This window comes from Peromyscus californicus, unplaced genomic scaffold (genome assembly GCF_007827085.1).
Source record: "Peromyscus californicus insignis strain IS unplaced genomic scaffold, ASM782708v3 Scaffold_18__1_contigs__length_77618521, whole genome shotgun sequence".
Lineage (NCBI taxonomy): Eukaryota > Metazoa > Chordata > Mammalia > Rodentia > Cricetidae > Peromyscus > Peromyscus californicus.
This window is the reverse complement of record NW_026294480.1, coordinates 34,190,721-34,213,498: the sequence shown is the minus strand read 5'-3', so window position 1 is coordinate 34,213,498 and position 22,778 is coordinate 34,190,721. Positions and strand designations below refer to the sequence as shown.

General features: G+C 35.8%; 1 protein-coding gene across 4 annotated transcripts in view; it reads right to left on the bottom strand.

The window, feature by feature from the left end:
- Adamts6 (ADAM metallopeptidase with thrombospondin type 1 motif 6) overlaps window positions 1–22,778 on the bottom strand; it is a 229,766-nt gene that overhangs the window by 188,073 nt on the left and 18,915 nt on the right. For 3 of the 4 annotated variants that reach the window (XR_008219495.1, XM_052743224.1, XM_052743225.1), the window contains exons 4-7: window positions 19,952–20,120; window positions 17,788–18,002; window positions 16,961–17,044; window positions 16,304–16,449 (exon numbers count right to left, since the gene is read on the bottom strand). Coding sequence is in view for 2 of the 4 variants with exons in the window: in XM_052743224.1 (XP_052599184.1) it covers window positions 16,304–16,449; window positions 16,961–17,044; window positions 17,788–18,002; window positions 19,952–20,120 (614 nt within the window). In the remaining 2 variants the exon portion in view is untranslated. Of the gene's footprint in view, window positions 1–16,303; window positions 16,450–16,960; window positions 17,045–17,787; window positions 18,003–19,951; window positions 20,121–22,778 lie in introns of those variants that run through there. The other variant, XM_052743226.1, reaches the window with a different exon arrangement.

Here is a 22,778-nt window from a genome sequence, read left to right as displayed (position 1 = left end):
CATAAATATTTAAGTTGCAGCCAACTAAGCAAAATGCCAGCATGTTCTTAATTACTAGGTACTATATACCAAGCTACTCATAAGTCATTAACTTAAATAAATTATGGATAGGATTTATAACTAATGATAACTAAGAATAGTTGTTAGCTATCTCTTAGTAAATTAAGTTACATTTATTTATAGTATATAATGTTTTAATGTATGGATATATTGTAGAATAGCTAAGTCAACCTATTTAACATGCATTATCTTATATATTCATTTTTGTTTGGAAAAAATGCTTGAAGTTCAGTCCTTTACTGTGGTGTGCTGAGCCATAAATGGAATATTTATATCATTCACACTTCCTCCCAAAGCTCAGAGATCATCATAGAAGGAGTATAAAGATTCTAAGAGCCAGAGACAGTAGAAGACTGCAGCAAGACTGTGTTTTCTGGGCATGACAGGGGAGAGGGACAGATGAACCCACAGAGGCTGTGACAACATACAGAACATCCGCACAAGATCAGCATGAATGGAAGAGGAACTCGTGAAGTTCCACCCCTTATCTGTTGATTATACTTAGGTTAATTCCACATGTTGTAATGAACATGGGATTGCAGACATCTCTCCAAAATACTGATTCCATATCCTGTGTACATATACAAAGTAGCAAGATTTCTGTTTCCTAAAACAGTTTTGTTTTGTTTGAGGAATTTCTTTACAATTTTCCCATAATGGCTGTAGAGCTTATCTTGCGAATGATTTTCAAATAGGAAGTTTCTAATTGGAAGGAAAGTGTTTCAAGCCAGAATTCTACGAATGACGCTGACCTATTGATATCGTATTAGAGCATGAATATTTTCCCCCTGTACCAGCTGCCTCTCATACATTGCCACCAATGCTTCCTAGGGTTGAAAGGGGCCTTATGCTTCTCAGATTGGAGTAGGAATGAAAAGAAGAGTTTGGCAGATTGACATAAACTAAGAAAAACTGGTTCAAATTTATTCAAGCATAAATTATAGCAAGTAAGGGAAAAAATAATTTAATAAGTAATTTCAAACAGTTATGGTTTATAAAAAATAAATATGGACTCATGGAAGGTTGTCATACGCTAAATGTCTAATTTCTTCTCATTTCACTCGCATGGGGGGAGTAGGGGAGTGCAAATCTCCTCCCATGTATCCCAGGACGCTTCTGCACCAGCCAATCTTGCTGAAACAGTAAACGCTAATAACTGCTATCACTTAAGATACCAACCGAGTCAGATACCATCTTAGGAAATATACTTTTTTTTTTTGGTTTTTCGAGACAGGGTTTCTCTGTGTAGCTTTGCACCTGTCCTGGATCTTGCTCTGTAGACCAGGCTGGCCTCGAACTCACAAAGATTCGCCTGCCTCTGCCTCCAGAGTGCTGGGATTAAAGGCGTGCGCCACCACTGCCCGGCTATTTTTATCATTTAAGCTGTGCTTTTACTAGTTAGTTTACATACAATGCTATGAAAGAGATGATGATATCAAAATCTTGATTTATCAGTCAAAAAGAAAAATGAAAGCACAAAGTAATTTGCCCAATGTCATACAGTTAGGAAAGTGATTTTAAAAAGGTAGATCTATAATGCATAATGCTCTGTTTAATATATTCTGAAAGGGTAAACAGTTTAAAATTAAACAGGAGCATCATTTACAAAAACAACTTTTTAGAATGGAGAAGTTAAATTACGGCAGTAGAAAAACACACTCTAATGTAGTATTGCCTTTTTATAAAGCTAGTCCTTGGAAAAAATGGACTAAGATCATAATTACAAGCAAAACCTTTGACAATACACATACAAGCATGCATAAAAATATACACATATACATGTATTCACACACATACATACATCATGGATTTGACTAAAAATATGATTCATGTAATGAAACAATACCCTATATGTATTTTCAGAGCAGTAAATTACTCTTACCTTAACTGTTTTAAGTTCCTTACACATTTACAGTCACATAGCATCAATATTATGTTCCCATACAAATAAATTTTAGAAGAGTATTTTGTATATATCTACTTTAGCAATAAAGTTATAGTTGATTCATATTGAAGATGCAATATGATACCTAGTTACTCAAAAACTTGGGTCAAAACCAGAGAATATTGCTTATGAAAATAAATATTTCATTTCAAGTAATAATTTAAAATGATGCTGATTGAAAACTCAAAACTGAAGTGACTGATGACCATGACTAATTCACAATGTCGCTGACAATAGCATTTTCTATAAACTGTTTGCAACTGAAATTATCGACAGTTTACAAGTCTCTTTTTATGTGTACCACAATATTCTCTGTAACATTACTGCATAAATACTGTTTAGCAAATTATGGTTATTTACCATTTGTAGATTATTAATAAACAGCCCTAACCTACTTCTCAAAAATCTATGTTCATGGTAATGTGCTTACTTATTTGTACCACTGAAAGAATTTATGTTTCTGATCAGTTCCTAGCCTCTCATAGTAACCTTGAAGACAAAGCAACAGGCATCCAGATCTTAAAAAGGATCTATGGCAAGAACTACAGGCAAGCTCAGCCAGACATTTTCTCACAAGACAATGGTTTCTCTAAAGGAACTCTGTGGTAAGCCTGTATGTTTGTGTCTCATTTCACTTGCAAGAACGTGACTAAATGAAAACTTGGCATGATACTCATGGAAGACTGCAAACCTTAACATAAGCTGTCAATCACAATTTTCTGAGGAAATTTTCTGCAGTATGATAATACCTTACTTGGGTTCTCCAAAAAACATTTTAAATGACAAGCACAGCAGGAATTTTAAAGTAAACTTTTTCAACATTATCTACAAATATCCAATTATAAATGGTTAATATTCTAAATAATACAAAATACAAGCAATGCATTAAAGATACTCTAAATTGTAACAATTAAATTGGCTATTGCATTATTCCTTTCTATCTCCAAAGAATGTTTTTACCTAATATATTCCATTTCTAAGCCCATCAAAAACTGCAATTGCACTTGACGGCATAATGTGAAAGTCATTTTATAATAAAAAATATAGCCTGGACTTACAAGTGAACAGGATTAAATTAATTATTAACAAAGGATCAATAAAAATCCATATTCTTCTGTACTCACTGTGGCTACTGAAGGCTACCATCTATCAGTGTTGTAGGTTTGCTTTATTACTTCTCTGAATAATGACAATTTCTTTGGGCTCCACTAGTTCCTGAGTCTATTGTTATTCAATCAATAGGCAGATATAAAATACTAAAATATGGTGCGTTGATGGACATGTTCAATTGAAAGAACTTGAGATATTGATACAGAAAGAACTCTCTAGACATCTTCTCTGAAGCAAGTCACAAGACAATGAAGTGCCACATTTCCAAGGAAAGGAGTATCACTCTCTCTGAAGACAAAGGGACAGGGATGGGGCTGAGGGAAAGAATCAGAGTGAATGAGTCTTGCAAGTTAAGCTTCCCCTAGTTTTCTATTCTTAGCGCAAACATTCATGTCTTAATCACATATTTGACAATTCAATGGAGCTCATCCAACTTTATAAAAAAAATGCCAGGTTAAAGAATTTCTTCTAAATGGATAAAGAAAATGTGGTACATTTACACAGTGGAGTATTTATTACTCAGTGGTTTAAAAAATAAAAGCATGAAATTCACATGTAAATGGATGGAACTCGAAAAAAAAATCATCCTGGTTGAGGTATCCCAGAATCAAAAGAAAACTATGGTAAATATTCACTTATATGTAGATATTAGCTGTTAAGTCAATGATAACCAAGCTACAATTTGTAGAAACAGAGGTTAGGTACAGAGTAAGAGACTGGGGAGACTGATAAATCTCATCAGGAAAAGAAAAGAGAATAGATAGTTATGAATGAAGGGGCTGGAATGAAAGTATCAAGTGCAGAGGAGGAGGAAGAAGCGAGATGGAGAGATTACAGGGAGAGACAGCTAAAATTGAGGGCCATTTGGAAAGCTGTATGGAAACCTAATACAACAGGAGCTTCCTAAATATATACATACATATGCAAATGTGATCTAAATGAAATCATCGAATAATGGGGTAACTGAGCCCCAACAGGCCATCTTGTCACCAAATGAAGCTTCCAGTACCAGGACTGGGTTATATCTAATGAGTTCTTGGCCAAAGGGGTCCCATGGGAATCCACGAACAGTCATGGCTATTGCCAAGACTATCAGTTGCTCTCCACAAACAGATGGCAAGAAAATACCTACACAACTCATTCAATGTGGAGACTTCAAGCTGGTGCCTACAAAGAGCCTTCACCCCTATGGTCTAGCGTCTTTGTTACAGGAAGGTACTCCACATGATACCAAACAAGAAACACAGACACCAACTCAGCCACAAACCCTTTGTCCTACAACGTTGGCCAGCCTGCAAGATATGCTAATGGCCAATGGCACATGAAAATAGAATCAAAATAACAAAAACAGTTACCATGTGACTCAGAAAAATCCATTCCTATGTATATACTCAGGAGAATTAAAAACATACACAAATGTAAAAATAAACATTAACATTATTTATATGAGCATCATTCAAAATTGTCATAAAAAGAAAACTTAAAAGTTCAACTGAAGAGTCAATTAAAATATATCCAAGAGAAAGTCATTCAGCCATAAAAAGGAAGCAAGTGCTATTCTTAGCATTGAAAGCATTATGCTACAACAAATAGGTCAAACACAAAAGGCCATATATTGTTCCATTTATATGAAATGTCTAGAATAATCAAATCTCTAAAGAAGGCATGTAAGTAAGTGGCAATCCAGTGCCCAGTGTTAGGTCACAAAGCAGGCCCCAAAATGGCAGCACTGCTGATCATGTCCTAAGATGATGGACCAGGCTGGATTGTTTTACCAAGTAAATAGGAAAATTCTTGTCAGGTAAACAGAAACCTAGACTCAGCATCCCTCAGAAATCTCATACAACAGGTTTTTATTTGTCAGGAAAGCCACCACCTGCCTTCTCACCCCCCAAGATCAACTACCCCCCTGGGGCAAATTGCAGCTAGCCCCAGATTAATCCTAAATAAGACTGCATTAAGTCCCCACAACTTCCAGGCTGTTCTGGTCTCCATGCCACCTTCTGCTGCTACCTGCCCCAATAAAACTGACAAGGCTTTTCCTGCCAAGCTACTGCTCTACTTTCTGAGGCAGCCCAGCAGCTTGTCCCCAAATAAACTATCTTTTCTACCCATAGAGTGGTCCAGTTCAATGGTTTCACTGTGTCTTGCTTACACTAAGGACAAGAGAAAATGATTGCTAATTGGTACAAGATATTTTTCAGGGACAATAGAAATGTTTAGATATTTGATGGTAGTGAGGATGGCTAATTTTAGGTATCAATGGGTTAAGAACAGGATTACACCAGTTAGAATGTTCCCAGAGGAAGTGGCCTTGTGAAAAAAAATGAATGGAAGAAAGATCTGCCCTAAATGTAGGCAAGAATCACCCAATCAAATGGGGGCCTGGACACAGTGAAAAGGAGACTTCCTCTCTCACTGGTGCTGATACACTCCATTCTCTTAGCCTAGACATCAGAACTCCAAGGAGTTATTCTTTTGAATTCTAGTACTTAACACCATTAGTTGTCCAAGCTCAGGTTTTTAGCTACAGAGAGAAAGCTACACTTTCAGCTTCCCAAGTTCTGAGACTGTTGGTAACATTCCAGAGACCCCAGCGCAGTCTCCTGAGATTTCTCAGATCGTAATCATGGTAGTCAACTCCTCTAATTGTATCTGTGCATAACTCTAATACAGTGGTAATGACTGCACATCATTATGAATATGCTAAAACTACCAAATTACACATTTGACAGATTAATTTTATATGATAAATGACTTCTAATCTCAGTTCTTAAAGGGAATATTCTTTAAAGTAATAGAATTTATTATATATAACAGGAGGGAAAGCTAGAAAGTAGCTAAGGAAAGATGATGAAATTTGAATATTTTTATTTATCTCTGTGTGTGTGTGTGTGTGTGTGTGTGTGTGTATGTGTGTATGTGCATGCGTGCATGCACACGCTAATACACTTGCTAAGATAAGGAAGTGTGTCAGATTCCCCAAAGCTGGAGTTACAGGCAGCTATGAGCCACCTGATGTAGGTGATGGAAACCAAACTCCAGTCCTCTGTGAGAGCAGCAAATGCTCTTAACCACTGAGACATATGTAAAGCTCCATATAACTTTAATTCTAACCTAAAGTTTGAATACTATTGAAAAGAAAAAAAGGCTATTGAAGATTTAAAAAAAGCATATAAACAGGAAGAAAAAGTCAATAAGCTACAAATTTTTCAAATAACTACTATTAAATGAGTACTAGGTGACTTAGCAAAAATGAAATACTGTTTGGATTATCCAATTAAAAGAGTAACAAGTAACATAGACAAAATCCAACTAATATATTAGTTTATAACCTCTTTATATTAAAAAGTTGATTAATTAATTCCAGTAATTGGATATTTATAAATTTAAATATTTGAATTTTTCAGCTGATAGTAGCAATTAAAAGCAAAAGCTTATACAAAAAAATCTATTTTTTAAGATAAAATATTTTCTTCTTGGGTTTCTTTTCATTTTAAATTCCAAAAACCCAATCATATTATGACTATTCACCTAATTTATTCTTTCCTAAAATACAAAATTTTGAAAAGCAGCAACATTTATAAGAAATAAGTGGTCAGTCAACAATTATCTCACTGCAAGTATTTACCTGAAAAAATACAATATTAAAAAGGTCAAATATATTTTTCAGGCTCTGGCTGACTCTTTTAAAAATTATAGCTCACATAATTTTCCCCTTTATCACTATGGAAATGTTCCCTATAATCTCTAGTATTTGAACACTTGTTTCCCAGTTGTTGGTGCTATTTGCGGAGGCTCAGGAAGAGTGGCCTTGGTAAAGGAAGCATGTCACCATGAGCAGAAGGAGGCTTTGAGGTTTCAAAGCCATGTGTCATTCTCAATGAGCACTCTCTACTTTCTGCTTGTGGTTTGCGATGTGAGATCTCAGTTACTCCTGTCTACATGCCTGCTGGTTACCATGCTTCCTGCCATGATGGTGATGGACTTTTATCTCCTGGGTCCCTTATCCCAGAAGTCCAAAGAAACCCTTCCTTCTGTAAGTTGCCTTGGTCATGGTGTTGTATCACAATAGGAAAGTAACTAGTATGATAAAATCAAGTCAGGACAACTATACTCTGAAATCTATATCAGGAAAAGAGAAGAAATTAGGCAGGGGAGATGGCGTAGTTGGTAAAGCACTGACCATGGATGCATGAGGACCTGAGTTCAGATAAAAAGTCAGGCATAGGGACATGTGTCTGTAACCCCAGTTCTGTGAAAACAGAGATAGGTGGGTCCTGGAGATCACTAGTCAGCCATTCTGACTGAATCAATAGGTTTCGTTTTCAGGAAAAGACCCTGTTTCAAAAAATTGAGGTAGACAGATGGTTAATTGCAATGTCTTCAGAGAAAAGAGGGTAAGTTGTCAGAACTGAAATAAAGTCATGCTGGATGTGGTAGCACTTGCCTGTAACCCCACACTTGAGAAGCTGAAACAGGAAGATTGTAAGTTTGAGGCCAGCCCTCGATTTCATGCAAAGACTCTGTCTCAAACCAATGAAATGGAGTTGCTTGCCCCATCTCTCCCAAGAGTAACTAAAAGCCAAGAAATTTTGAAAAATGGTCCTTATACATAACCACCTAACTAAATTATATATACTATAAACTTAGTTCCTACTTGAACTCTGTTTATTGCATTTGTTTTAGACATAGACATATTTTACCTCAACACTGCGGTGCTAAAACACAAAGTGGGGAAATGTAACTAACCTGGCAGAAATGAAGATATTCTAAAAATCGACCATGTCTTGCAATCTGTCCATTAGACTATTGAAACAATGGACCCAAAGAATCTCCCCAGTAGTCTCATACTGGGGAAGGAATAGGTATCAGTCAGGGGGGACATGTCTCCCAGAAAGAGACTTCACACAGTTCTAGTAACTTGTCAGACCATCATACAGGATGAGATGGCAACCCAAGTAATAATGGTTCATGGTAAGCAGGACCATATCATGACAGGACTGTTTAGACATACATAGCTTTGGTCCTCTATTTAAACTTTGATCCCAATTCTGGATCCCAGAGATGGACGTGAGGAGTTTGCTGGATTGTTTTGTCACTCTTCTCAATTTGGCCACATTGAATAAATCTTTTGTGCTTTCCACTTTTAATTTGTCTCTATTAATTGGCTCATTGAGCATGAGTAGCTGGACTTGGTATGGGATACACATTATAACCCCCAAGTTCAACAATGCAAGTCCTCAATTTTTATTTTATTTATTTATTTTGGTTTTTTGAGAGAGGGTTTCTCTGTGTAGTTTTGGTGCCTGTCCTGGAACTCGCTCTGTAGACCAGGCTGGCCTCAAACTCACAGAGATCCACCTGTCTCTACCTCCTGGGTGCTGGGGTTAAAGGTGTGCACCACCACTGCCCACCTTGATCCCTACCTTCCACAGGTCTCAATAATATCAAAGTATCTCCACATAATTATTTTGGCTTAACTGTTTTGTTAAGTCCTCTAAAAAGAACTTGGCAAGCAAATTACATAGTTTGCTTTAAACCTTGCTTTAATAACTATTATGGGACCTCATTTAACTTTTCTATTCCTGTTTCCTCATCAAAAATGGGAGATAAAATATTTTTTAAAAAATAAAAAAAATGGGAGATAATAGCAGCATAAGATTTATACAGTTAAGCTTTAAATATTAATCATTTATAAAGCCCTTACATATTTGGCATGTAATATTCATGTTTATAAACATATACATTAATACAAGCATAAAACAAATGTCAGTTCTGATGTCACTGTTTCTTAAACAGTTAATAACAATACACCACTTTCTTTCCATTTTTAGTTGAAACTTCACAAGCATAGGCAACGTGCTCTGCCAGGCCCTTGTCTGTACCCATCTCCTAGGCCTAACTGTAAGTGACACCTACTTTACTTAAAGACTGCTTGCACAGGAAATCATGGTCATTCTAGTTTGCCATAGACCTAGACTGGAAAGAAAACGATCATCGATAAATAGTTTTGGGTGAAGAGCCAATCAGACAGGAACAAAGGAGAAGGCACAGGAAAGGAGAGGATAGAAGGAATGGGGGGCCATAGAGGTGGAAGAACACCCACACAGCAAAACCTACCTCTCCACAGTCCAAACTCAAAACTCATAGTTGTCTCTAAACCTAACCTAGTCCTAAAAATTTAATGACAATAAGTTATCAAATATTTAATATTATTATTTCCAAAAGCATTTTATTTCTTATGAATTAAATGTTAATGTGCCATGTTTAGTCTCCCTTTTGTCTGTCTTTCCCCACATACCATGAAGCCAGTATTTAATCCAGACAGATACATTCTTTTAAAACTATGTTTAAATCTAATAATTATAGGCCAAGCTCTATCAAAACCACTTTTATTGTAATTTTTAAGTCATGCAGTTGATTTACTTCAGAAATTCTCATTCCTTTATGTTCTAGGAGCACCAAAGTAAATAGTCATGACACCTTATGAGGATAAATATACCAATTTTAATTAAGGACCAAATTATATGACTTAGTGTGCATTTTTGCATCTATATTTTAAAATGTACTTATGAATCCTAAGCTTTTCACTAATAAAAATTATAAAAGTATATTAATTAAAAAATAACCTAATAAGAGGGGCTGGAGAGATGGTTCATATGTTAAGAGCACTTGCTGCTCTTGCAGAGGACCTGGATTAAGTTCCAGCACCCACTTCAGACAGCTTACAACTGCCTGTAGCTCCAGTTCCAAGGGAACCAACCCTTCTTCTGCTTCCCAAAGATGCCTATACACAAGTGGTACACACACACACACACACACACACACACACACACACACACACACACACACAAATAATAAATTTTTTAAAGAAATAGAAAAATAGCCTAATGAACAAAGGAATTCTTAAGGTTGGTACATTGGATTTAGGCTAGGAAGAGAAATGTAATATTAATACAGGCCACACCATAGATAAATCTGTGACAGGTCCAGAATGGGCAAAAGTACAAGAAAAAGGTTAGATTAGCTGTTGTCTGGGGCTGGATCAAGTCTAGGGCTGGGGGTCAGGGGAATGGGCTTGCCTTCTGTTGATAGTAACAGGGTATTCTAAAATTAATTATGTGATGGTACCACATCTTGTGAACAAGTACACAAAAGCCACTGAATTGTCCTTTAAATGGGTAAATTATGTGGTCCAAATTCTATCTCAAGAAAATTGTTTCCATGCAAAAAGAACTGAAGTGGTAATTCCTGTTCCAAATATATACACTGCAATGTGTTAATATCTTAAAATGAAAAAATATGTTTCCAATGCATTATAGAAGAGAGAGCCAAAAAAAGCATAGAAATTAATTTATACTAACAGTCTAATATTGACACTGGTAAACTCTACATCACTAGCTTCCTAGCAAATTTCAAACTATGTATAAATTTCTTGAAGATCTTTACCACAACATAAATTCAGAAATTGGCTTGACTTTAAATTTGTGATTGATATTTCCTGTCTTCATGTAGAAAAGGAAAATAAATAATATGTTGACTAGCAGGATTTTATGCCTAATTAACTTAATTTGCAATTTGTTAATATGAACGTTAATGAAGTACGTAAGATAATGCATGTCAAGCTAATATTTGATTTAAGCATTCCACAACTTCCATGTGTCAAAACACCATATAGTAAATACATGCAACTCGATCAATTTTAGAAGTAATTTATAAAAGTACAAAATTTAATTAGAAAAATTAATTTTACAAACTTTTAGCAAGTTAATATGTATGCACAGTCCTACTTTACCCAATAACTTGAGTCTGAAGAATTTCTGGTGCAAAGTTTAATCATTATTGACTTAGTTATATAGTGCTTAAAAGTTGATAATTTTGCCAGTCAGTGGTGGAGCTCACCTTTAATCTCAGCACTTGGGAGGCAGAGGCAGGCGAATCTCTGTGAGTTCGAGGCCAGCCTGGTCTACAGAATGAGTTCCAGGACAGCCAGGGGTGTTAAAAAAAACAAACAAACAGTCAAAAAACAAAACAAACAAACAAAAAATGAAATAGTTGATAATTTTGAGAGTTTTGATAAAAATCACAAAAAAAGAACACTCTCATTATCCTACAATTAATGTTTACTTAAAATATACTTATAGGAGGCCGGGCGGTGGTGGCGCACGCCTTTAATCCCAGCACTCGGGAGGCAGAGCCAGGCGGATCTCTGTGAGTTCGAGGCCAGACTGGTCTACAGAGTGAGTTCCAGGAAAAGGCGCAAAGCTATACAGAGAAACCCTGTCTCAAAAAACCAAAATATATATATATATACTTATAGGGCTGGAGAGATGACTTATCATTTAAGAGTACTAGCTGCTTCAGTAGAGGACCAAGGATTAATTCCCAGCACCCATGTGGTAGCTCACAACATCCATCCCAATGTATCCTATGCCCTCTTCTGGCCTCCATGGGCACTAGGCACACATGTCGCCCACAGACATAAATGTAAGCAAAACACTCATATATATAAAAAATTAAATAAATAAAATATAGCATGTAAAATAGAATACATAGAAATGTTGCCACATTTCCACACATCTATACGTGATTGCACTAACCAGTTGGTATTTAGAGATAAAAGATCAGGTGATGTTATATCATAGAGAAGAAACTGATTATCGTTTTAGGAAGATCGTGAAGCTACATGTCAAGATTTATAAGTCTAAGTGGTGACAACAGGTGTTCACTACATTATAGTTTATATTACTTAATATTAGTAACAGTATCTATAAAATACTACAGATATATTGTGGTGGTTTGAACAGGAATGGCTCCCACAGCCTCATATATGCTTAGTTACCAGGAAGCAATATTTGAGAAGGATTAGAGGTGTAGCCTTGGGTGGCACTCAGGAGGCAGAGCCAGGCTAATCTCTGTGAGTTCAAGGTCAGCCTGGTCTACAGAGCAAGATCCAGGACAGACACCAAGAACTACACAAAGAAACCCTGTCTTGAAAAACCAAAAAAAAAAAAAAAAAAAAAAAAAAAGTGTAGCCTTGTTGGAGTGAGCTTGTTGGAGGAAGTGTGTTGTGTCTCTAGGGGTAGGCTTTAAAGTTTTAAAAGCACACACCAGGCTCAGTGTTGCTCTCTCTGCCTACAGATCAGGATGTAGCCCTTAGCTACTGCTCCAGTGCCTGCCTGCACGCTGCCATGTTTCCCTCAATGATGATAATGGACTAAACCTCTGAAACTGCAAGCAAATCCCTAACTAAACACTTTCTTTTATAAGATTTCCCTCGGTCATGGTGTCTCTTCACAGCAATAGAACAGTGACCAAGAGACCAGGACACATATGTTTACATGTAAAACACATACATGTATATCAAAATAGAATATATAAATAATTTGATGAATTCTTTGTTGCTGTTTTTCAGAATTACTAATGCTAGATAAAACAATTATGTTTTACCTTGCCCAGTACATTCAACTCACAGTCAATGGACTGCATGTAGCTCAGGATAGCTATAAATGTAGCCTAACACAAAATTGTAAACTTACTAAAATGCTCTAAGACATTTTTGTGATTTTTTTTTTTTAAGCTGGATTGCTCAGTTCTCAAGGGAGAGCTTGTCGATGACAGCATCGCATTACAATGTCAAAGGTTGGACACACCTATTTTCTTTCCGTCTAGTCAGTGACCTAATAACTTTGCAGGGTACAGCTTAAACTCAAATGAATAAAATAAAATAGTATCATTTTTTAACAGAGCTCTTGAAGGTAACTATTGTTGCCTGAGTGATTACAGTTCCAAATGATGTTGCGCTTAAAACATCCACATTCTTGGAACAAATTTGGTCTTGTGAAGATAAAAGTATCACCGGTTTTCTTCTGTAATCCTTGACAATTACATTACACATCCCCCTAGTGAGCTGACATTTCAAGCAAACATAAATCATGCTCTACAAATAAATGGTGGAGTTACAACTCTGAGTGTGCCAGTTATATGACGTGGGCTTCAAACTTAATATAAAATCATTTGTGAAATTCTCTGAATTTTACTAAAAGTAGCATCATAGCCGGGCGGTGGTGGCGCACGCCTTTAATCCCAGCACTCGGGAGGCAGAGCCAGGCGGATCTCTGTGAGTTCGAGGCCAGCCTGGGCTACCAAGTGAGTTCCAGGAAAAGGCGCAAAGCTACACAGAGAAACCCTGTCTCGAAAAACCAAAAAAAAAAAAAAAAAAAAAAGTAGCATCATGATTCATCATGATTTAAATATGTTCAATATATATATATATATTGAACTGATAACTCTCATTCCCTCACTGGAAAATAACTATCTAAATAATAAAAATAGTAAAAATCTAATTTTGATTAGGCATTCTGTGACCCAAGTATATAGGCTAACATCACCTTGAGATGTTAATAGTAGTTTAAAATATATACTGCCCCAAAGAGGCATTTGTATGTGTGCACATGTTTATGTGTACACTTGTATGTGGAAGTGCTTGAGTATGGAGGCAGGAGGTCAGTGTCAGGTGTTTTCTTCAATCATTTCTCCACCATATTTGTTAAGGATTTATTTATTTGTATTTTATGTGCATGCATGTTTATCTGCATGTATCTGTATACACCATTTGCATTCCTGGTGCCCATAGAGGCCAGAAGATGGCAGATCCTTGGAATTGGAGACAGTTTTAAGCAATTATATGGATTCTAGGAATCAAACCAGCTCCTCTACAAGAGCAGAAAGCACCCTTAACTACTGAGCCATCTCTCTAGCCCCTCTCTACCTTATTTTTGAGACAGGGCCTCTAACTAAACCTTGAACTCACCAACTAGCTACTGCCTCCTGTCTCTGCTGCCCCATCGATGTGTATTGCTGCATCTGGGTTTTTACGGGAGTGGTGGGGATCTGAACTCAGGTACTAATGATTCCCCACCAAACATTTTACGAAATGAGCCATCTTCACATGCTCCAAAAGGCATTCTTATTACCTCTGTTACATCAGCCAATATAGACTGATAGGAGATCTGAACTCTAACTTCTATTAAATCTGAAGGGCATTTCTAATACTAGTGTGACTGGCCACCAGAGACGATGAGGGAGAACAAGTTATTTCAAATGTCAGATACTAAAAAGCCACTCAAAGTAGCCTACAAAGCAAAAAAACCAACAGAAAATTAGGAAACTATCTGGGCAAATTCAGAGTTGAATGTTATAGCCATAACAGGGTGGTGAACTGCCCAAATCTGTTTCCTACTTAAATACTTATGAATCTGTAGCCTTGGTGTAACTTCTATTATTTTCTGAAAAAAGGTGAAAATCTAGTGCAGATATATTGAAATTATGTAGTTGTGGTTATATGCGGGACAAAAAGAAATATAGAAACCATGTAAATATCTGTGATTATTTTGATAAGTATATACGTAGTAGATATTTTCCATGATAACTTCATTAACACTAACCATATCCATATATTTTAGTGAATAAAAGGTTTCTACATTAGCACAATTCCTAGTATATTTTTAATTCCTTAAGTATATGTGATAGTCTTTCAGGTATCAATACTGAGAAGAATTAGAAAATTGATCAGACAGCTGTATCAGCACATACATATACAACCATAAGATGTGGCTTCATTCAGTGAGCATAGAATAAAATTCTCTAGTTTCTGATAACAGAGAGATGAAGTTAGTTCAAAATTAAAGTAAGCATACTTTTAAAAGCACTTGGAAACTTTATGATACAGTTGACAGAATTTTTACTAAAAGTTAAATTATGTTATCTTACTGAGTGTCAAGGTTCTGATGCTATTTGCTTTACTCCCCCTCCTTAGAGGGCAAAGCATAGAAGCCTACCACAGATCATGCATATGTTAAATATGGACTTGCAAATAAAAAAAATAATCAAAATAACAAAGCTATTTCACTCAGCCAAGACAGCATTTAGTTTCCATTTGCTTACTGTTCATTTTTGTTAATTTCTTTCATCTTTTATTTGTAAATAGAGTTCACTGGCCACAATTACATATTAGGATTATTAAAGTATAATGTTTCTACCCAATCATAGTCAGAGTATCAATAAATTAAAATAAAGTTTGGCATGGTGGTACACATCTGCAGTCCCAGCTATTTGGGAGGCTAAGACAGGAGGACAGCTGGAGCCATCATACTAGATGTCAGTCTAACAACATAGCAAGACCCCATCTTCAAAAGTAAAAAATAAAAAGGAATTAAGGTATATAGGCTAATAAAAAGAAAACAAGATCATTGGGGGTTAAGTCCTTTTTGATTTATTAGTTGAGTGATCTGATCTTAAAAAAATTTATTTAACTATTTTGATTTAGTTTCCCCTTTTCTAACATGCAAAAAGATCTTATTGCTATACTCCACAGAGTTAATAAATATAAACAGCGTTGTAAAACTGGAAAGCAGGGATGAATTCATTGGCTTATTATAGAGTAATGACTTTGCTCAGGAGAGAGCTTTACACACAGTATGTTCTTACACACAGAACGTACACACAGTATCTGTTTCTTAAAGATTTTTCTTAAAGAATTTATATGTATGTGTGTGTTTGTATGAATGTATGCAATTTGTGCACCAGTAGCTGGAGAAGGCATCAGATTCTCCAGAACTGTAGCTACAGGCAGTCGTGAAAGCCCAAAGTGGGTGATGGGATCTGAATGTATTTCTCCAAAAGCAGTACAGGCTCATACAGACTGAGCTAGCTCTCCAACTCTGGATATGCTCCTTTGCATTTAAATGCTTAATTTAAATAATGTAATTAAACAATCTCCTCTTTTTTAGTAAATTAACATAAATTAACATAACTAGGAAGTACATAGGAATAGTTATCATATCTTATGACCAAAAGTGACAACATATATATATGCTTTTAATATTTTGCTTTATTAACAAATGATATTTGTACTTCCAACTAAACATTACAAATAGAACTTATAAGGAGAAAAGTTATTTATTAAATTTCTAAATTAAATCTTAATCCTTTTTTCTTATTTAGCTCATTTGATGCAAGCACATTAATAGTAGACCATACTCTTCCATAGCAATAAAAAAATAAATTACTACTTTGCTCTTTCGACACTCATGATCTGAATGAGGCTTTAGATAGAACCGAATACAGTTTACAACATCAAGCAAACACAACAATCAAAGGAAAAATACTTGCAACAAACCATACCTAGTAATAAGAACTGCATTATCGTGGTGGGCAATCCCATTTTCTGGAATGGTGTTTCCATCACTTTGGTGGGAGAGAATGGATTTCTGCCACTTACAGAAGCTATCGAGGGACTTGTCTGCATGATGGTTTATCTCCAAGTTTGGCTGCAATACAACATGCATACCAGAAATGTTCCAAACAAATTACTAAGGTCAGTTGTCAAACTCTTGCAAACTAAAGTGGGACTATAATTAGAAGCAGTGGTTTCTAGGAATAATCTCCTGCCGATTTTTATCTCCACAACATCTGACCTAGGGTTCATTTAATTTACTACGGAATAGACTTTCATTCCAGTTCCAACTTCAACAATAAAGAAAGCATATATGAGATCATCAGCATACAAAAAGCAACCAAAACCATTATTATCAGGTAAGCCATACAAATAAAATGCTCATCTTTAATTCTGAAACATGTAGCAAGTATGCATTTATGGAGAGAAAGCTTTAATAAGAGATGAGATGTATATTATTACAGTGTATTTCAATATTGCATAAAAATTAAAGTTTAGAGCAAAAAAAATTTAACTAGAACTTCCTAAGAGAAGTATAAAAGAAATATATCTGTTCATAATGATAATCCCATAGCCTAAAAGCTTTGATATAAAAACATTCTTACCTGATCTTCTGTGAGAACAATTAAGCGAGCCACTATAATATTCACAACGTTTCCTAGACTGGAGTCACGGTAAAGTTTGGCAACCTGACCTCCAGAAAATAAGAAAAGACAAAACGTCAGACAAAAAGAATGGGAGGATATTTTGAATTTCTAAAAAGAAAAGAAGCAATTTTTAGGACTTTATGGTGTATACTAAAAGATATTCTTTTACCCTATACCACTTAGGACTCCACCTTCAAGATGCTTTGGTTAAAGGATTTTATGTAAATCTACAACAAGAAGTATTTTCTCCTAGAGATGAACTACATGCATCACAAAATCTATAATATGAGCTGATGTTTCAAGTTCCTTAAATAAGATTTAACAACTCATTTTAAACATTCACATTAAGTAAAAATGAACAATAAGACATTTTAAATTTTATTTTCCTTAAACTTAAAAGTTAATTGACCACCTGGGTATGGTGGTGCATGCTTTTAATCAAGCAGATCTCTGCGTTCAAGGCCAGCCTGGTTTACATGGTAAGTTTCAGATAGCCAAGGTTACATAGAGAGTCCTTGTCTAAAAAAAAAAGTTGGTTGGTTGACAAATTCTTAGTCTCAGGGAGGGGAAGTTAGTATAATTCTATGGCAGAGAATGTATTTATTTTCTTTGTACAAGTTCTAGACTAAATCCCAAGCAGTAATTAAAGTAATGATACAAATTCATTTTTTACCAATTTACACAAATAAAAGTTTAATATTATTTATCTCAGTAAAAATTCATTACTTTAGTATAAAACACAATAAGCTACTTAGTAAGGCAGTCTATAGAGGGATCAAACTTACAATATTCATCACACTCAAAATATAATGTTCAATGTCTTTACGGCCATGGTAGCCCACCATCATTTTGTCGGCCACTACCAGGGTCTCCACAAATCTCTCAGTGCTCACAGATCTTCTCTGTCTGCCGTGAATATGTGTGTCATTAATTGGTAGTAAAGAGGAAAAAGCAGAAGACGTCTTATTCAGCCACCAAGGCTTGCCATTTCTGGTGAGATCTGCAATCAAAAGAATTATGTAATTCAGATCGATTTACTAACAAAATACACATATATAGATTTCATATAGATAGGCTTCTCATAAACTCTCTAATGGATCAAGATATTCAAAATAAGAGAACAGAGTAAAGAACTGTATAAATAAGGAAAAGTTTCAAGTCTTCAAATTAGTTATCTAGAAAAATTAATGTTAATATTCAACTGCTCATGAAAATGAGATCAATAAAGCTATGAAGTAAATTAATTAATAGATTTTTAAACAAGTCATTTCCTATTATTCCAGTGGCTAATTATATATTGGAACATTTACTGTAATGAACCATTTAAGATTTATAATAAACTGGGGCCTAGCCTATATATATGTGTGTTTTTGTTTTTTTCGAGACAGGGTTTCTCTGTGTTCTTTTGGTGCCTGTCCTAGATCTCGTTCTGTAAACCAGGCTGGCCTCGAACTCACAGAGATCTGCCTGGCTCTGCCTCCCAAGTGCTGGGATTAAAAGTGTGTGCCACCACCGCCCAGCTGGTGCCTATATTTTAAAAATAGACTAAAACCATGCTGACGGAGAACGATGCTGCTTCAGGATCTACCCCAATGTGAAAAGCATCTGTGTTACAGGAAGATGCTCTTGTTAAAACGTCTTAATTAGAACCAATTCTGTTCTTCTCGGTTTTAAAAAAAGCTACAAATTAGGCTTCCCACATAATTTTGATGTCTACAACTATTTATGTTGGCAGAACACACAGAGTTTACTTTTCACAAGTCTAAAAGTGGAGTTGCTCAGTGGTTAAAGAGTGTGTGATGCTTGACCAAGTTCAGATCATCATAAACCACTTAAATCCAGGTGAGTGAGGCAAATCACCTGAGATTCCAGCCTCAGAAGGCAGAAACAGGGGATCCCAAGAGCAATCTAATCATATAAGTGATTGGATTTAGAGACCCTGACTTGATAAATAGGTGGAAAAACTAAGAAGATGATTTCCGACATCAATCTGGAGCCTCCTTAAGTACATGCATGTTACATGCACATATATCCACACACAAGCAAAAGGAAACATGTACACACACACACACACACACACACACACACACACACACACACACACACACACACACCTGGAAAATGGAAACAAGAAAATAAAATAAAGATAAGGGGTATTAACATGAGACCTGAAAGATATGTTAGCAACATACTCTTTTTTGAGAATATCACTTCTAACTTTTCTTTCCTCCCTCCAAAACCTCCAACATACTCCTCCTTGATCCTTTCAAATTCATGGGCTCTTTTTTCATTAATTGATGTTAGATGCATATGTGTGTATACATATATAGGCATATATATGTATATATTCCTAAATATAACCTTCTCAGTCTTTATAATGTTAATTGTATGTACGTTTTCAGGGCTGACCATTTGATATTGAATAACCAGTTGGTGTGCTCTTCCCTGAAAAAGACAATTTCTCCCCCTCTCAGCATTCCTTAGTTACCTATAGTTCTTTGTGTAGAGTTGAGGCCAAATGCCACCCAACACACCCCCACCCACCGTTCTCTTTGGCATGTCTATTGATGTTGTCATCCTTGTTCGGCTCATGGTTAGGTGGTCATGTGCTGAGAATTCCCAGGAATTCATAAGGATGACTCCAGCTTAGACTACTAGCAATAGTGGAGAGGGTGCCTGCACTGGCCTATCACTACAAATAGTATGTGATTCCACTCCTCAACAAAACGTTTTAAGCCCATTCATATCCAAGACACAATTTAAGGATTTCTTAAACAACCTCCAAACTGACTTAAAACTATTACTGGGTAATACTTTTTAAGATGGTTCTAGACATTATAAATCTAACCACTCAAGTTTGTATGCATAGTTTTATTACTAATAATATTTTACTTTCCAGAAAAAAGAGGCATAAGCAATACACAATGCTTCCCAAACGCTTGCACTCACCTGAAACCCCACAATGAGAATGATCATAGATATGCCGTTGCTGGAGTGTAGACTTTTTGTAAATAACATGAGGATGGCCATTTTCATAACTAAAATGTTTGGAATCCTCTGTGGTATTCTTTAGAGGCTCAATAAAATATTCTTCATCTTCTGTAGCAATAATACCATGCTAAAAGAAGGAGCAACAAAGGATTTACCTAGAAGGGTCATTTTAAATAAATATCTTTATTACCAAGATTAAAAGATAAATCAATATCTTCCCAAAACAGAGGTTAAAATACATGTTAATTTAAAAATTATTTATTTTCTATATTATGTAAATGTCTTCGTGTTTTAAGAAAGGCGATTAAACACCTGCACATGTTCTGCAGCATACTAACTATGTCACATGCACATCTCCTCAAAGACTCTGAGTCAGCAGAGACAGCTAGCTATACAACCAAGTTCCTTTCCAGATGCTGGCTCAGGTACAGCTTCGTTAGTATTAAGTTTTACCCAATACGAAAGGGCAGGGGGCTGCAAATCACCTGCAGGATCAGTCTCTGAATACCATTCCAGTGGAATTCTCCACTCCCTGCTTCCCTACTGCCAACTGAATGGAAGGACTCCCAACTTTAGGGGCAGTGGAAGCCAAAAAAGAAGGCTGCTAGGTCCCTGAGCGGCCTCTTAGAAAACTGCCTGATGTAAACACTAACACAAGGGAGAAATGAGCTTCTTCAGTGGTAATCGTGGACATCTGAGGTTTGTGATCTCCTGATGAATATGTTTTAGTTAACATATGTTCCCTTTTGGATATGAAGTAACAGGCTCAGAAATCAAGAAATTGTCCAGTACTGTATAGAGAGGAAGGAAATGGAACTTGCTGCAGTTCAAGACAAGCTCCTCTGTTTCCCACAGTATTTCATCCCTTTGTGCAAACCTGTTTAATCGCCTCCTGTTCAGCTGCCCTAGCGCTCCTTAAAGCTTCTTGGCTTAAACAGAGTGGCATCTGAGCTAAATTAGAGCTTATTATCAACATCATTTATTTTCAGCTAATTTAATTCCATAAATGTATTTATTTAATCTAGAAACTCATTTAATTTCAGTGAATTCACACGGTTGCAGCACAAATCTTGAAGTCAGTTAAACTCAGCGCAATGTTCCTACGACATGCTTTAACTCTCAACTAAACTACTTGCTGTCTTCGAGAAAAGCATTGTCTTACATCTCTCTGTATCAGTTAGAGCCCCAGAGCGTGTCTTGTATGAAGTAGGTTCAAATGGTATGTTGGTGAAAAAGAAATAATATGGGGAAAGTTACCTGCATGAAAAATAAGAACTCCATGAAATAAATAAATAAGAACTCTACTCTTCTAATCCTATTTTCCTAATTATGGCATATGAAAAGATGGCTCTTTATCCAACTACCCTTCAACACCAGGTAAAATACAAACCCTCTGAACTTATTTCCTCAGCTGAGAAAAATGAAAGAATTGGTCTAAATTACTCATTTTAAAATAGCACTCTGGGGAGCCCTACGGGTTCCATGAAGTACCCCTGAGGGATTGTCCCAGACAACAAAGGGAGATCTAAATGACTTGGATTCCAGGGCTCAGAATCAGCTGTTTTTATTAATCAGTGTGCTAAGTGTCCAAATAATAGTTCATATGAGAAAAGGGTTTCCTTCTCTTAAAAAAAAAAATAGAAAACATCTGGTCCAAATAATCTCTAATGTCCCTTTGATTTCCAAACTTCTATGATTCTATTTAGAAAAATTCATTTGAACTACTACATGCTTAGAAAGATAAGACATAATCAGATATATTATAACTTACAGAGAAGGTTGTCATTCACCCACAACCTACATGAAATGAGTTGAATAAAAAAAGAGGAGCCCTTAGTAACTTCATGTTTTTTTATGATTGTTTATATCCTTATGGGTAACAGTCCCTATATTAAATTCAAACCCTGAGGAATAACTCAATACACTGTTAACAAACTCCAATATCTATGTAAAAATGAGTTTACCGGGCAGTTTAATAAGTACTAGAAAACTGAACACAGTGTTTTAAAAACACAGGTAAGTTTTGTTAAGACTGATTAGAAGAAAGTGTAGGACAGCAATCCAGAGTTTGACCCACAAATGCTAGGACACTGACGTCACACTGGTCTGTCATCAGTATTAAGTTGAAAGCCTCTAACAAAAAGCTCAGGTTATTGAGGGAAAACAGATTCAGAAGACTAGTAAGAAAGAAGAAGAAACCCTGTAAGAATGAAAAGATTTTGAAATGGCATTTCAGAGGTTTTATGTAGTACGTATCCTATAAAATGTTTCTACGTGTCTCACTTAATCTTAATAGCTCTATGAAATAAACAATATGATCAGCTTTACTCTACAAATAAGCAAAAGGAGCAAAATTTAGCAGCAAACTCATTTGACTGACTTCAGCGTTTAGACACTTAATCACTATATTATAATCATCTCATCATAAGGGTTGTTTCTGATTGAGTGTCTAGGGTAGTATGAAAACTATACTAGTCAGCAGAGGTACAACAGTGAACCAAAGAAAGTCTGGGCTCTGTCATAATGATTACAGTCTAGTGGGAAAGGTAGGACAAGGTAATTAATTAATTACATATATAAATGGTATATCAGATCATGATGTTAAGAAAGGGAGAAAAGTCAGTGAAAAAGGACAGAGAAGAATTATAAGAAGGTTATACAAACTATTTAGAATATTTGGAAATATCCTCTATGATGTACTATTTGGACTGCAGAAATAACTCAGTTGGTAAAGTACTTGCCTCCTGCACATTAAGACCTGAGATGAAGCCCCAGAAACCATGTA